This window comes from Paroedura picta, chromosome 2 (assembly GCF_049243985.1).
Source record: "Paroedura picta isolate Pp20150507F chromosome 2, Ppicta_v3.0, whole genome shotgun sequence".
In the NCBI taxonomy this organism is placed as follows: domain Eukaryota; kingdom Metazoa; phylum Chordata; class Lepidosauria; order Squamata; family Gekkonidae; genus Paroedura; species Paroedura picta.
In genome coordinates this window covers 98,285,811-98,301,968 of record NC_135370.1, presented here as the reverse complement: position 1 = coordinate 98,301,968, position 16,158 = coordinate 98,285,811, and the positions used below count along the sequence as shown (strand labels likewise).

Below are 16,158 nucleotides of genomic sequence, written 5' to 3'. Positions count from 1 at the left end.
GGACGTGGTCAAACAAGAAATGACAAGACTGAACATCGACATTTTAGGAATCAGTGAACTAAAATGGACAGGAATGGGTGAATTTAATTCAGATGACCATCAGGTATACTACTGTGGACAAGAATCTCGCAGAAGAAATGGAGTAGCCTTCATAATCAATAAGAGAGTAAGAAAAGCAGTCTTGGGATACAATCTCCAAAATGACAGAATGATCTCAGTTCGAATCCAAGGCAAACCATTCAACATCACAGTGATCCAGGTCTACGCCCCAACCACTGCTGCTAAAGAGGATGAAGTTGATCAGTTCTATGAAGCCCTACAACACCTTCTAGAAGCAACGCCAAAAAATAATGTGCTTATCATCATGGGGGATTGGAATGCTAAAGTAGGAAGCCAAAAGATAACCGGGATAACAGGCAAGTTTGGCCTTGGAGTACAAAATGAAGCAGGGCACAGGCTGGTAGAATTTTGTCAAGAGAATACAATGGTCATAGCAAACACTCTTTTCCAGCAACCCAAGAGACGACTCTACACATGGACATCACCAGACGGTCAACACAGAAATCAGATTGACTATGTGCTCTGCAGCCAAAGATGGAAAAGTTCTATCCAGTCAATAAAAACAAGACCAGGAGCTGATTGTGGTTCAGATCATGAGCTTCTTGTTGCAAAATTTATGCTTAAATTGAAGAAAGTAGGGAAAAGCACTAGGCCTCTCAGGTATGAACTAAATCATATCCCCGACGAATACACAGTGGAGGTGACAAATAGATTTAAGGAATTAGATCTGATAGACAGAGTGCCTGAAGAACTATGGACGGAGGTTCGCAACATTGTACAAGAGGTAGCAACTAAAACCATCCCAAAGAAAAAGAAATGCAAGAAATCAAAATGGCTGTCTGAGGAAGCTTTACAAATAGCTAAGGAGAGAAGGGAAGTGAAAGGCAAGGGAGAAAGAGAAAGATACACCCAATTGAATGCAGAATTCCAGAGAAAAGCTAGAAGAGATAAGAATGCCTTCTTAAATGAACAGTGCAAACAAATAGAAGAAAACAATAGAATCGGGAGGACCAGAGATCTTTTCAAGAAAATTGGAGATATGAAGAGAACGTTTCATGCAAAGTTGGGTATGATAAGGGACCAAAATGGTAGGGACCTCACAGAAGCAGAAGAGATTAAACAAAGGTGGCAAAATTATACAGAAGAACTATACAAGAGCGAGCTTAACATCCCTGATGACCACAATGGGGTAGTTACTGACCTGGAGCCAGACATCCTGGAATGTGAAGTCAAATGGGCCTTAGGAAGTCTGAGCAACAATAAAGCTAGTGGTGGTGACAGCATTCCAGTTGAACTATTCAAAATCTTAAAGGACGATGCAGTAAAAGTGCTACACTCAATATGCCAGCAAATTTGGAAAACTCAACAATGGCCACAGGATTGGAAAAGGTCAGTTTACATTCCAATCCCAAAGAAGGGCAATGCCAAAGAATGTTCAAACTACCGCACCATTGCACTAATTTCTCATGCTAGCAAAGTTATGCTCAAAATCCTACAAGCTAGGTTCCAGCAATATGTGGACCGAGAACTTCCAGAAGTACAGGCAGGATTTCGAAGAGGCAGGGGAACTAGAGATCAAATTGCCAACATACGCTGGATCATGGAGAAAGCTAGGGAGTACCAGAAGAACGTCTACTTCTGCTTCATTGACTATGCTAAAGCCTTTGATTGTGTGGAGCACAACAAATTGTGGCAAGTTCTTAAAGAGATGGGAATACCAGAGCATCTTATTTGTCTCTTGAGAAATTTATATGCAGGTCAAGAAGCAACAGTGAGAACTGAACATGGAATCACTGACTGGTTCAAAATTGAGAAAGGAGTTCGGCAAGGCTGTATACTGTCGCCTTGCCTATTTAACTTGTATGCAGAGCACATCATGAGAAATGCGGAATTAGAGGAGTCACAAATTGGGATCAAGATTGCAGGGAGAAATATCAACAACCTCAGATATGCAGATGATACCACTCTAATGGCAGAAAGTGAAGAGGAACTAAAGAGCCTGTTGATGCGGGTGAAGGAGGAGAGTGCAAAAGTTGGCTTGAAACTCAACATCAAGAAAACAAAGATCATGGCATCCGGCCCTCTCAATTCCTGGCAAATAGAAGGGGAAGAAATGGAGATAGTGACAGATTTTATTTTCCTGGGCTCCAAGATCACTGCAGATGGGGACTGCAGCAAAGAAATTATAAGACGCTTGCTCCTGGGGAGGAAAGCTATGGCAAATCTAGAGAGCATCCTAAAAAGCAGAGACATCACCCTGCCAACAAAAGTGCGTTTAGTCAAGGCTATGGTCTTCCCAGTTGCAATGTATGGCTGTGAAAGTTGGACCATAAGGAAGGCCGAGCGTCAAAGAATTGAGGCTTTTGAACTCTGGTGCTGGAGAAGACTCTTGCGAGTCCCTTGGACTGCAAGGCGAACAAACCGGTCAGTCCTAGAGGAGATCAGCCCTGACTGCTCTTTAGAAGGCCAGATCCTGAAGATGAAACTCAAATATTTCGGCCACCTCATGAGAAGGAAGGACTCCCTGGAGAAGAGCCTAATGCTGGGAGCGATTGAGGGCAAAAGAAGAAGGGGACGACAGAGAATGAGGTGGATGGATGGAGTCACTGAAGCAGTAGGTGCAAACTTAAATGGACTCCGGGGAATGGTAGAGGACAGGAAGGCCTGGAGGATCATTGTCCATGGGGTCGCGATGGGTCGGACACGACTTCGCACATAACAACAACAACAACATAATATATTTGTTAAATCATCAAGCAAGGCTTGATTTTATACAAATCAGATGTACATACAAACTAGACAAGATACCAGTCAGATGGCAAAGAACAGTGTAATGAACACTTAAATCATTTTCAGATTTTCAACAGACCCCCTGGGTTAAGCTAGAAGTCAAAATAGAGTTAAGTGTCATGCATATAGCGATGGCAACCCAGCATGCATAAGCAATGTAAATTAATTGAAGGAGGAGGAAATAGTTTGATGAAGACTAAATAAGCGCCAATACCACATTCTATTAGGAGCAGACATCATTTAAAGGGGAAAAAGAAGGGAAATGTTAGCCACTGCAAGCAGCTGAGATCTTACAGGATCTGAGAAATTCTCGGGGATGGGGTTGCCGAATATGTCCCCTAGATTTTAATATTTATATATCTATACACACAGAGGTATTGGGACCTATGATCCCTTTTAACTTCCCTGTTAAGAAGCATCTGTTTGCTATATATAGCACTGGAACATAAGAGAACAAATAACAGAACAAAAAGAAAATAAAAACAATATTTCTTGTTAACTTTCTAAAATTCTTACCAATACTATTTGAGGTTGCTCTCCATCTTTATCAGTCAGATGTAGAAAATTCTTTTTCCCCGGTTCAAAACCAGCATCAACAACAGATTTATCACTAGATTGATTCAATAGTGTCTATAATAAAACAAATTTCATTACTGAGTAAAGAAATTTCTTAGGGGAAAGTGGAATAAAAACATCAGTAGTAAGTCTCTTCTATGAACTTTCCAGTCAAGTTGGGCACACATGCATTCACACCCACCCACCCACGCTGTTCAATTTTCAGATGATACAGGGACCACTGAATACAGTTGGTTAGGGGTGTGCAATTCACCTTAGTGTAGCCAAAAACCCACCAAATCATTGGTGATTTGGGGATGGTGTTGGTATTTTTAATCCGAACCACGATTCTCCTATTTGATTTGGGAGCCAATTTGCTAAAACCAAATCAATTCAGCTTGATTTGGGTTTCTACCAATAAGGCTGGCCTGTCCACTAGATTAGGAGAACTGGAAGATCGGCTCTTTCATCTAAAGCAGTGGTCCCCAACTTTTTTATCACCGGGGACTGGCCAATGCTTGACAATTTTACTGAGGCCTGGGGGGGGGGGGGCAGTCTTTTGCCAAGGGACGTCGCCACCACCGCCCCTGCTCCACTTGCTTTCCCACTGGTGCCCCTGACTTCCCACCTCCCGCTGGGGGGTGCTGCTAGCAGCAGCTGCGCAGTGCCCCGCCAAGGGGGAGCCCCCAGCCATGTCAGCCGCTGGAGAGCACCAAAGGTGAGCCGGCGGCAGAGTGGCAGGGCAGCCCCCGAGGCAACAGCCAGGGCGGAGGAGGAGGAACTGTGGCCCGGTACAGACTAATCTATGGACCAGTGCCAGTCCCTGTACTGGGGGTTGGGGACCATTGATCTAAAGAAAAACAATGCAGTCTGGACATTTTTAACTGGAGACTTCAGTAACAACACATATTTTAAAATCTTGGATGTTGTTTTTAATGTTGCTACCCACCATGAGCAGTGCAGGATAAAATTAAAAATTATTATTTGGGGGGGCTAGGTAAACTGTTTATTTTGGGTTAAAGTGAGTGCCTCTGAATTCAAGGCTGAAAGTTAGGTTCCACTACCAAGGCTTTTAGTAATAAAGGACTCTGTTAAGATTTACATTTTAAACACTTACTACAATTTCAGCAGAGGCTTTATTTTCTCCATAACTAGGATTGTGCTAGGAAGATATTAAAAGAGGCAAGGTTCACTTCAAACTGGAACTAAGAAACAGACTAAATGCTTAAGTGCTAATGAATAGACTATTAAAGACTATTAAAGCAGGGATTCTCAAAACTTGTTCAGTCAGCAAACATTTCCAAGATTTTGAGCAAAGGTAGTAGGCCTCATCACAAAACAGTTCTCATAAGAGAGCATTTCAGTATTTTTTTTTTCCTGGAGGCAAGATTAATGTATCCTTTAATTATATTTCAGTTTACATTCAGAGGAGCATGGGTGCTGGATTTTTCCTAATCCCCTCCTCGATTGATACTTTGCACACAAAGCTTCAGTTCATTCAAGTGTTGAGGAAGGGACATGGAAGAAGTAGAGCAGTGCGAAAGCAAGCCTCAGGGAAGGCACTGATGGGCATCATGTTGTGCATCACTGATTTAATTCTGATGAGTTTCATATCTAAAACAGAACAAGATTTTCATAAGCACAATGGCATTTCCACTCAGGAATGTATGTGCTAACTTCCAGTTCATACTACAGGTTGTAAAATCACACCTCACATCCAAGCTGTTTCTGAAGATGTCTTTATTCACAGGAAACATCTTGACAGAGGCAGCATAGATTTACTGGATCTAACCCTATTTTTAGGTCATCATTCCATAACTTACCTGATGATAACTAAATGCGTACATACACATATGAAGTACAGACTCTGAAGAAGCATGAGAAAAACAAACTTACGAAATTCCCAAACTATAAATATTTTTAAAGGTTAGAGAAAAAGACATGCAAGTAAAATAATTGTTTTTACCGTATCAGCAACATTGACTCCATTTCCCCAAATTAAATCAAATGTGCCATTAACATAGCCCACTTTGGAAGCTACATCCTCAAATAATCTTTTTACTGGAGTGGAAGCTGGCAAGTTCAAAGTGATGCGTTCATTCACCGTCTTAGAATTAGTAGTATCTTGTATTATACAAAGAACTCTAGGTTCATCAGCAGCACTTTCAATCTGAAATAAAAGAAAAATAAGTTTTAGCCCTTTCTATTCTAGAGTTTGTTTTAATTTATGTTCAGTTAATCAATATTTTCAGTGAGACAAATATATTTTTCAAAAGTAATAAAATCTACACATATGAATAACAACTCTTTACAAAGCCAGATTCAATATTGGGACTTTTACCTTCTTGTTAGAGCTGAATCCATGAAACTATGTAACAGTAACAACAGCAAGTCCCATCAAATCCGTTGATTTATACCCTGATTAGCCAAATATTACATACATACATACATACATACATACATACATACATACATACATACATACATACATACATACATACATACATACATACATACATACATCCCATCCCATTCCATCTATAATAAACTTAGTAACAGTTTTGCTAGAAGATTAAAGTTTCTACGGGTAGTCAAAATTCATATAATCACAGTTATAAAAATCACATGCTTTTGTGTAAAACAAGGTCAAGTTATGCCTTCTGGCCCACTCATCAGAATTTCTGCTGTTTACTATATATTATTAGATAAGACTTGCCAGGACATCTTAGGAAACTGACACTCGGATTTTTCCAGCAATACCCAAATACATGTGGATTACCAAAATATATCTAAAACATACAACTAAATATTTTAACTTCCCATCAGTGTCATAATACAAATAGTAAAGCCATAAGAGCAATATTGAATTCCATTCTGGGTTAAAAAATGTAGCTAAACATAAGGAGAAACTGATGCACACTGAGGTGGAATCCTTACTTTTAATACCCTGCAACGTCTGAACTGATCACAATAGAGATCAGAAACTCAATTAAAAAGTCTTAACTGACTTTTTGAGCAGCAGTAATAAAAAAATCAACCAACAAGGATTCTTGGCCCTTATATGGAACACATCCACATAAGGGGTGAGAATCCTTGTCCCCTGCCCTCTCCCCTATCCCTTCCCTTACCTCGTCCCTGGTCCCTCCCCCCCTCTCAAACACACATACTCCCTCCCTCCCACTTCCCTCTTTACCTCTAGTAGCAGAAGGGCCGCCATGTTCGGCGGTCCTTTGCTGCCTCAACTTGGTGACCCGTAGCTGTCTGCTGTGGGGCTCCTTTGGGGCTCCCGCAACACCATGGCTGCCCTTGCCTACGCGGGTGCTGCCTCTGCAACTGGGCCAGCCTGAGCTGCTGCTGCTGCTGCCATAGTCTGTGTGGGAGCCACCTCCATGGCTGGGTCAACTTGTGCCACTGCTGCTGTCACGGCCTGCATGGGCACTACCTTCCGCCGCCATGACTGTCACAGCCTCTGTGGGTGCCATTTCCATGGCTGGGCCAGCCTGCGCTGCTGCAGCTGCCCTAGCCTCCACCACTGCCGCAGGCCACCTCCATCTTCCAGCATGCTTGGAGGTGGGACTTACAGACATCATGTCTGTGAGTACTTCTTCACCAAGCACAGCAGATGTGTTTCACATGAAAAATGGTAAATTCTATACTAGGAATTGTTAGGGAAAGAACTGAATGCACTACAATAAGTTATCATAATGCCACTGGTCTAGATCTATGACATAGCTTAATTTGTATATAGTTATGGTCACCATTTTAAAAAGATACTGTGGAATTACCAAAATGATAAAGGAAATAGAACAATTTCTCTATGAAAAAAGGCTAAGGAATGTGGGATTTGTATTTGATTAAAGACAACTAAAGAAGACCCCCAGTAGAGATTTATAATCTGTCAGTGCAGAAACTAGATAAAGAGAACTTTCTTTAACATAACTTTTGGGCATTCAATGAAGTATATGAATCGTCAGTTCAAAAAGCCAGAGCTGTGCAGTGGTTAATCTCTTGGACTAGGATCTGCAAGATCCAGGTTTCAATCCACAGCACACCATAAAAGTCTGCTGGGTGACCTTGGGCCAGGCACACACTCTCATTGTAAACTATTTCACTGAGTCATGATAAGCAGCTTTGGTTCCTCACTGGGGAGATAGGGCAGTGTACATATTAAAAAAGAAGTACTTTTGCCCTCAAAGAGTAATTATGTAGAAATCAGTGCCATAGAACGTAGGGATGCCACAAATTTAATTTGTTTTATAGGTGGATTAGACAATTAACAGAGGGTAAATTCAACATCAGTTATACCCACAGTGACTGAATAGAACTTCTGTGTTACAGCAGTAGACCTCTGAATATAAAAACTGAGAATTAAGTTCTGGCTTTAGCCTTGGGTCTACTTGTAGGCCTTACAGGGACATCTGGTTGGCCATTCTGGTCACACACAAATTGGCTGATTTTATTGTTAAAGAACCTGAATTTGTGCATTCAGATGTCATGAAAACTAGTTCCAATGACACTGATAATGTGTTTAAGGAGGCAGATGACCACCGACATAATAGCAATCAAATAATAAGTGGTCAATTGATAATACTTGACTGACATACCAACTACTTTGAAGCCAGTATCACAGAACATACCGATTGCAAAACAGTAGTGCAACCCGTAATGTATCTGCTCAAGTATTCAGCATTATTTTTGTAAAACAGTTAGCTATTATTTTCTAGAAAGAGTCTATGCATCTAGTAAGGTACTTTAGATTGTTTTCTGGAAAATATGATATTCAGCAGCCAAGCTCTATAAACCATAGTTGCTCATAGGAAATCATGCAATCACAAGAAAAAAAGCATAAATGTATACTACCAGGTGATGCAAACAGTCTAAATTAGCATTACTAAAAGCAAAGACACATTTGTTTTCTTAAGTGCAGAACACAAGCAATGCAAACACATTCCTATTAACTTGGTATTTTGAACATAGTTTTATTAAAAGCTTCCAGTAAACTGCAAAGGAACTATCAAAATCATGCTTCTAGTTCTTGTAAACAGAAGTTGGGTAAGAGAAACCAAGCTTACAATTTTAAACAAATATACAGACTCAAAATTTCAAAGCTTCAGTTGTTAGAGCTACATTAAGAATTAAAACCCAAAATATATGCTTAGAGCATTTTACTTACTCATGCTCTTGTTAAGCATTACAGTTTCATGCCATTTACTGAAGCTGGGCTATAATTTAAAAATATTTACTCAACTATCTACCTGTGAAAATTTCTTCTTCATTTCATCAAAGATGCTTTGTCTGCATCTCCAAAGCATATCCTACGATATATAAAAACAAAATGATAATAATTGTACTACCTTGATGTAAAGAGCAATTAAATTTTATCATTGGACATAAGCCAGGACCTGATATGAAGTAAATGTTGTAATGTACACCTACCTATAACATATGTCTGAAAGCACATAAAAACCTAGTTTCCATAATTATTGATTGAGAGTGTGCCTCTTGTGGCGCAGAGTGGTAAGGCAGCCGTCTAAAAGCTTTGCCCATGACGCTGGGAGTTCAATCCCAGCAGCCGGCTCAAGGTTGACTCAGCCTTCCATCCTTCCGAGGTCGGTAAAATGAGTACCCAGCTTGCTGGGGGGTAAACGGTAATGACTGGGGAAGGCACTGGCAAACCACCCCGTATTGAGTCTGCCATGAAAACGCTAGAGGGCGTCACCCCAAGGGTCAGACATGACTCGGTGCTTGCACAGGGGATACCTTTACCTTTACCTTACTTCAGATGACCCTAATACAAAACATTATTGAAGTCATAAAGGCACGTGCAATAGGATGGAATTCTTCTTAACTTCAAATTTAGGAATAGGAGGGATATTCTTCTACAGCTGTTATAACATGGAATGTACAGAAGCTAATTTTTTGAGATTTCTTAAAGTTCTTTGTAATTTCATGGCTGTCCTTAATATCAGGAACAATGCCTATCCTAAAAATTAGCCTTTGAATCACTGCACAAAAACAGTATATAATCCACTACCTTTCTATCCATTTCTACCTAGTAGAATGGATGAGGGTCACAAGTGACATAAAGCATTGGGATAACAATTTCCAACCTACAACTCTACATGGAAAATCCTTGAATCCTGGTCTCCTGCTGAGCTATGTGCTGGGGAAAGGACTCCCCTGCTGCTTCCTCTTTTTTTCATCCACCATTCAATCTTTTGTCTCACCATAGTTCCCCTTTATCAATGTCAATGAGTATGTGATCTGCCTCCACCTCCCTATCCTTTCCAGTTAGAACACAAAACAGCACGCTCAAGAAGTGAGCAGGGACTCATGAAAACTCATACTGTGCCCCAATTTTGTTAAGTCTTCAAGGTGCTAGTGGATTCTTGTTCTCTTCTATCACACTCAAAACATTTCACAATCCTCTCTACCCCTGACCTATCTGAAAAATAATAACTTCTATAAATCTTTCCTACCTAGTCACCTGGGAACACATTTGCCTTGATATATGTAAGGTCAGTGTTACTTCTCCAACTGGCACAGCAATTCTCCAGGGTCAAATACTTGATCTTTTAACTGGAGATGCTGTGTACTGAACCTGGGACCTTCTGTAATTGAAGGGGATGTTCGGCCATTAAGCCACAGCCCTGCCCTCAAGCAAATCTTAGTGATATGTGTTCCCTAAGAAAATCTGATTCAGGAAATTTTCTGGAAAATTATGTGATACTCTAAATCAGTGGTTCTCAACCTTGGGGTCCTGACCCCAAATGGGATTGCCTGGACCCTTCCCCGGGGTGGCCAGATTGGTGGCCGCAGTGGGGTGGGTGGCGGCGGCAGGCAAAGGCAGGTGGCAGACAGTGGTGCTGCTGGCCTAGCATGATGCGGATGTAGCTGCCTTCCAAGGCGCCCAGTGTCACTACTATGACCATCCCTCGAGCCCTGACCAGCTGTACCGCCACCTGCTGCTGGTGCATCCCATCCTCCTGCGCCACACTGCCACCAAGCCTCGCCCTCGGGCCAGCCTCTCCAGAGGCTCCTCCAGGCACCGCAGGCCTCTCCCTCTCATGCTCTTCTGTTGCCGCACATCTGCCGGCCACCCCCCGTGGCAGCTCTGATGAAGCAGCTAAAAAGTGGCGGTGGCAGGTAGTGAAGTGGCGCAGCAGGTGGTGGCGGAACCACGGCAATGGCTGCCTCCACGCTGCCCCAACTGTGCACACTGCCCGCATGCACGCCGCCACCGCTGCTGCTGCAGTTGGGGTTGCCGAGACAGAGCAGTTGAAAACCACTGCTCTAAATAGTGTGATCTGATTGGGCATATTTGATTCATTCCGTAGCATATATCGTTCCTCAAGAGGCATATAAACTATCTCATATTCAGTAAACAGAACAAAGAATAAAATAAATATATCAGTTTTCACAATAACACATTTGAAGACCATACATTGAACATGAGTCAGCATTGTGACTCAGTGGCTAAAAAGGCAAATGGGATTTTGGGATGCATCAGAGTATTGTGTCAGATCACGGAAGGTGATGGTACCGCTTTACTCTGCTCTGGATCGGCCTCACTTGGAGAACTATGGTCAGTTTTGGGCACCCCAGTTGAAGAGGGATGTAGACAAACTGAAGCATGTCCAGAGGAGGGCAACAAAGATGGTGAGGGGGTTTGGAGACCAAGATGTATGAGGAAAGGTTGGGGAGCTTGGTCTGTTTAGCTTGGAGAGGAGACGACTGAGAGGGGATCTGATAACCATTATCAAGTACTTAAAAGGGTGCCGTATAGAGGATGGAGCAGAGTTGCTCTCTCTTGCCACAGAGAGATGGACCAGAACCAATGGGATGAAATTAATTCAAAAGAAATTCCATATAAACATCAGGAAGAAGTTCCTGACAGAGTGGTTTCTCAGTGGAACAGGCTTCCTCGGGAGGTGGTAGATTCTCCATCTTTGGAAATTTTTAAACAGGGGCTAGATAGCCATCTGACAGAGAGGCTGATTCTGTGAAGGCTCAAGGGGATAGTAGGTTACAGTGGATGAGTGATAGGGATGTGAGTGTCCTGCATAGTGGAGGGGGTTGGACTAGATAACCCATGAGGCCCCTTCCAGTTTTATTATTCTATGATGATGATGATGATTCTATGAAAATTAAATTAAGCATATACTATAGTTTAAACATCATATTCAAACACATTCAAAGATTTGTGGAAATCATTTTACTGGAATAGTCATAAAAGTATTTTTTACATAGGTACTTTCCTTATTTTTTTACATTTAAGGGGAAAATTGAAATATACAACTACATACTATTCTCTGGATATCCAAAAAAACTGCCACTATCAATCTTATACTGACAGAACTAAGTTTTATTCCAGTAGCACCTTCAAGACCAACAAAGTTTTATTTAAGGTTCCGTCACCAGACTATATCTGTTGATGGATGGCCATACTTCTACTCTGCCAGACTCTTTGGCCAGTTTGGAGGCTGTGGCTGATTGGCTCAAGTGGATATAGCTGAAGTTAAATCCAGTTAAGACAGAGGTCCTCTGGCATGCCTTAGATGGGTTGCTATAATTCCTAGCTCTTGACAAAATTCAACTAATAACTTCAGCAACTGACAAGTCTGAATGTGACTCTGGACACCTCCCTATTTATGAAGGCCCAGGTCACAAATGTACAGTACCAGGCTTTTCATAATCTCTACTGGGGTGTCAGTTGGCCAGCATAGTCTAGTTAGTAAGAGTGGTGGGCTTCTAATCTAGCGAGCCACGTTGATTCCTCACTTCTCCATATGCACCCAGCTGGGTGATCTTGGGCCAGTCAAAGTACTATTGGCGTTGTTCTCAAAGAGTAGTCTTGTCAGAGCGCTTTCAGCTTCACCTACCTCACAGGGTGTCTGTTGTGTGGAGAGGAAGGGAAAGGTTCGTATGACCTAACAGAGGAAACTGGGCTTTTAATTTCTGTTATAATTTTATACAATTTATTTAACTGAATGTAAAATGCCGTTTTTGTATTTTATTTTATATAATAATTTCACATTTGTTGTAATCTACACTCAATCTCCATAGAGAGGGCAGAGAATAAAATAAAACTGAAATAAATAAGCTTCAGATATAATGAAATGGCATTATTATGATTTATTAGATTTATTTCCCACCAATCACAGCAAGCCGTCTCATGGCGGGTTACAAGATAAAACCCCCACATAAAAACATACAATATCCCCATTAAAAATCCCCATTAAATTACGGCGGCAAAACTATCACACACACCTCCCCAATCCATAGCAGCTGCCTCTCGGTGCGCCAAGGAGATTACATCTGTTGACAGTTACCAGCAGTGATAATCTGGAATGGCGGCAGTGTCTTCCACGGGGGCCCATCTGATCTTCCATGCCCTGGCTTCAATCATAGACCTGGTGGAACAAGTCCTGCAGAACGCAAAAAGTTCCCGCAGGTCCCTCAGCACTTCCAGGAGCTCATTCCACAGTACATAGTCCATACATATAGGTGAACAGGAAATTAGAATGATGAAGATGTTTAACAGATTCACCAACCAAACAGGAATAACAAGCTAAGTTTATAAGGTTACCATTTGTTTAGATTTAATTCCAGGGTGTAACATAGTGAAGGAGATAAATATATCAAAACTGAAGTTTAATGGACATATGTATCCTGAATTATGGAATGCTGAGAGTAATTAGCTCAGACCTTGTCATTGCACTCCATCTGTCTCCTCCTGCCTGCAGAGTTATCTCCCCCGTCCCTAGACCAGATGCTGGTATGATATTTGACTCTGTCTCTTCCAGAATTCATTTTCAGTTTGTGTCCACCTCCTGTGGCAATACTTAGAGTTTACCTCCCAGACATGGGGCAGCTGGCATAAGTTGTGATTCTAATGGGGCAGCCAAGTTTGCTGTAGCTGTGGAGGGACTCTTTGCTCTCATGTTACTCTGCCCTATTTATTTGTCTGGGTCAGGATGGATGGTATACATTGAATATGGACTGGGCCAATGGATGCATCCACCAATAGTACCAACAACGTATCTATAGCTCACTCAGTGTAAAAATGTGGTCTGACTTGTTTAGAAGGAGGAAGGGGAGACCATTCTGCCTTCATTTGTCTTTCAAAGAAGTTTGGTAAAAAGACTATACTTTAAAAAACAGGATAAGGCAGCCTGATCACCCACCCCTCTTTCCCAGCTCATTCCCCACCTCCAGAAAACAGAAAAGGGGTTGTGTTTTTCCCTGCCTTTCCCCAAAAAGACCATGGACACTTTAAACAAGATTTTATTTCACCACTGACAATCTAAGTTTGCAGTCATGCTGTAACACTATGTCATTTAAAAAAAATTACTCAGAGCAGGAAATGGAAAAGGGAGGGTGGGTGTGAGGGCAGGACAAAGCTGCTGAGACTATCATGCATTTCCCTCTCCATACTGTCATGCTGTCTTACTCTGAGCCTAGGGTCACCTATGAGCAGGGATCTAAAGCACAAGTCTCCCCAAGCTCAGTCCTCAGATGTAAATGACATGGGAACCAATATGATGTAGTAGTTTGAGTGTCAGATAAAGATCGGGGAAAACCAAGTTGGAATTCTTACTTTGCCATGGAAACCTTGGACCAGTCACACAATGTCAGCTTCACATTTCACTGGATGATTTTGAATATATTTACTTCATTTAGGTATCACCTTTCTTCTCTTTGGAGACTCAAAGATGCTTATATCAGTCTTTTCTTCATCTTATTCTCACAACAACCCAGTGAGGTAAGTTAGGCTGGGACTGGCCCAAATAGTAGTTTAATATGCGAAGTTACTTAAATGGTGCATTTTGTATTGTTAAATCAGTAAGTATAAGGATGATATAAAATATTTCAATTTCCCCCCAAATCTGTATTCTTCCATGGACCCAAAAACATTATGGCTGTAATCAGGCCTACAAAAAGAAAAGAAAAGCCAATCTTCAGCACTGAACAACCAACTAACTATAAGGCATGTATCACTCCAGGGAGCAAAGCTTGAAAACTTATTCCAGGAAGAGATCACTTAAACCGAGGAATTTATTCTAGTCTATGGCAGGATATATCCCATGCTTTCAACAGTGCTGGGGTTTCCTCATTTCAGATTCTTCTGTGATCACTCCTAATTCCTATGACAGTATAGTGTACAGCAAGGACCCATAGTACTACAAATAACCTAGTTTTCAGCCACAATAATTGAAAGTCTCATAAGCTTAGAGCTTTTTATTTAGGCTCAGAAATTTTTAGCATAACCCCAATTTTTGGAGGCTAAGAGCCGATTTAGATACCAGCATTTAACAAGACTGAATAAATAAGCTTAATTTCTAGAATATCTAAGCAGACCAGAATTTTGAGCCCCATTAAGTGGAAATTCATATACAGAATTCCAACACATGAGCACTTGTTAAGAGAAATGTGCAGTGAGTGCTTTTCTTAACAACACATCAGAAATGATTTCTGATATTTAAGAGGCTGTTGGGGGCAGTGTGGAAGAGCTGCAATGTAGGAAAAAGCTTTTAAGATTGTCTCTGAAGACATACAAGCCTCCCAACTACAGTTGGGCTTGTTGATGGTCTAGTCCTACAAAACACTTGGAAGCCAGGTATCATCATGCTGCCCCATTCCTGCTTGGAATATTTTTGTCAAGATGTTTTGTTACAAGCATGCTACCCAGGAGCCATATCCAAAGTACAGACTGCTACTCACTTCAACCTTTATTAGTCACTTTGTTTCAAGTTCAGGCTCTAGTTTTCTGCCTAGACAAACACCACCAGCTAATTTTAGGTACTTCCTGTATCCTCTTTCTCCACTCTCTCTTGACATTTGACATAGAGGATGCAGTCTTCCTGTTTCTGCACCTCGCCAAACCTGACAGCTGAAACTTTAACTCCACTTGATCTCCAAGTCTGCCCTTCTTTTCCAGCCCAGTATTCCTTGCTAATTCCTAAAGGAATTATTCCTTTACAATTTCCCAGTCAAAACATCTTCACTAATAGCTAAGGTTGCTAACAGGCCTGGACAAAGATGTCCTCTCCCTTTATAAGAAAGTTAATGTATGGGAATAAGGATTGGAAGATTTTTGTGTCATGGAGGTAAAGAACATTCCCTGTGTTTGGGGCATATCAAACTGATGTGAAAAGGCTGCTAGAACTAGGACTGCAATCTGGATTTTCAGATAGTTACGTGGATAGGGAATTGGTTAGAGAACCGCACTCAAAGAGTTGAAAGGGTGTCATTTGGAGGAGGGCAGGATGCTGTTCCCATTGGCTTCAGAGGAAAGGACACACAGTAATGGGTTTAAACTGCAAGTACAACAATATAGGCTAGATATCAGGAACATTTTTTTCACAGTCAGAGTAGTTCAGCAGTGGAATAGGCTGCCTAAGGAGGTGGTGAGCTCCCCCTCACTGAAAGTCTTCAAGCAAAGGTTGGATACACACTTTTCTTGGATGCTTTAGGATGCTTTGGGCTGATCCTGCGTTGAGCAGGGGGTTGGACTAGATGGCCTGTATGGCCCCTTCCAACTCTATGATTCTAACTAGTGAAAAGGTTGGCAACCTTACTAATACCACCACTCTCTGAGAAATATTTTGGCTGCTCTCAGTTCCTATTCAACATGGCTTGGGCAAAACTGGCTGGAACTGAACAACTTCCCCCTGGTTTCTAAAGCTACAATCATCCAAGCCATGGTAAATATTTTAAAGAAAAAGAAGAGTGTTTAACTTCTAAACTACT

General features: G+C 41.5%; 1 protein-coding gene across 3 annotated transcripts in view; it reads right to left on the bottom strand.

The window, feature by feature from the left end:
* USP47 (ubiquitin specific peptidase 47) overlaps window positions 1-16,158 on the bottom strand; it is a 73,230-nt gene that overhangs the window by 47,411 nt on the left and 9,661 nt on the right. For 2 of the 3 annotated variants that reach the window (XM_077321814.1, XM_077321813.1), the window contains exons 2-4: window positions 8,661-8,720; window positions 5,372-5,575; window positions 3,367-3,480 (exon numbers count right to left, since the gene is read on the bottom strand). In XM_077321814.1, coding sequence (XP_077177929.1) covers window positions 3,367-3,480; window positions 5,372-5,575; window positions 8,661-8,720 — 378 coding nt within the window. The remainder of the gene's footprint in view (window positions 1-3,366; window positions 3,481-5,371; window positions 5,576-8,660; window positions 8,721-16,158) is intronic. The other variant, XM_077321815.1, reaches the window with a different exon arrangement.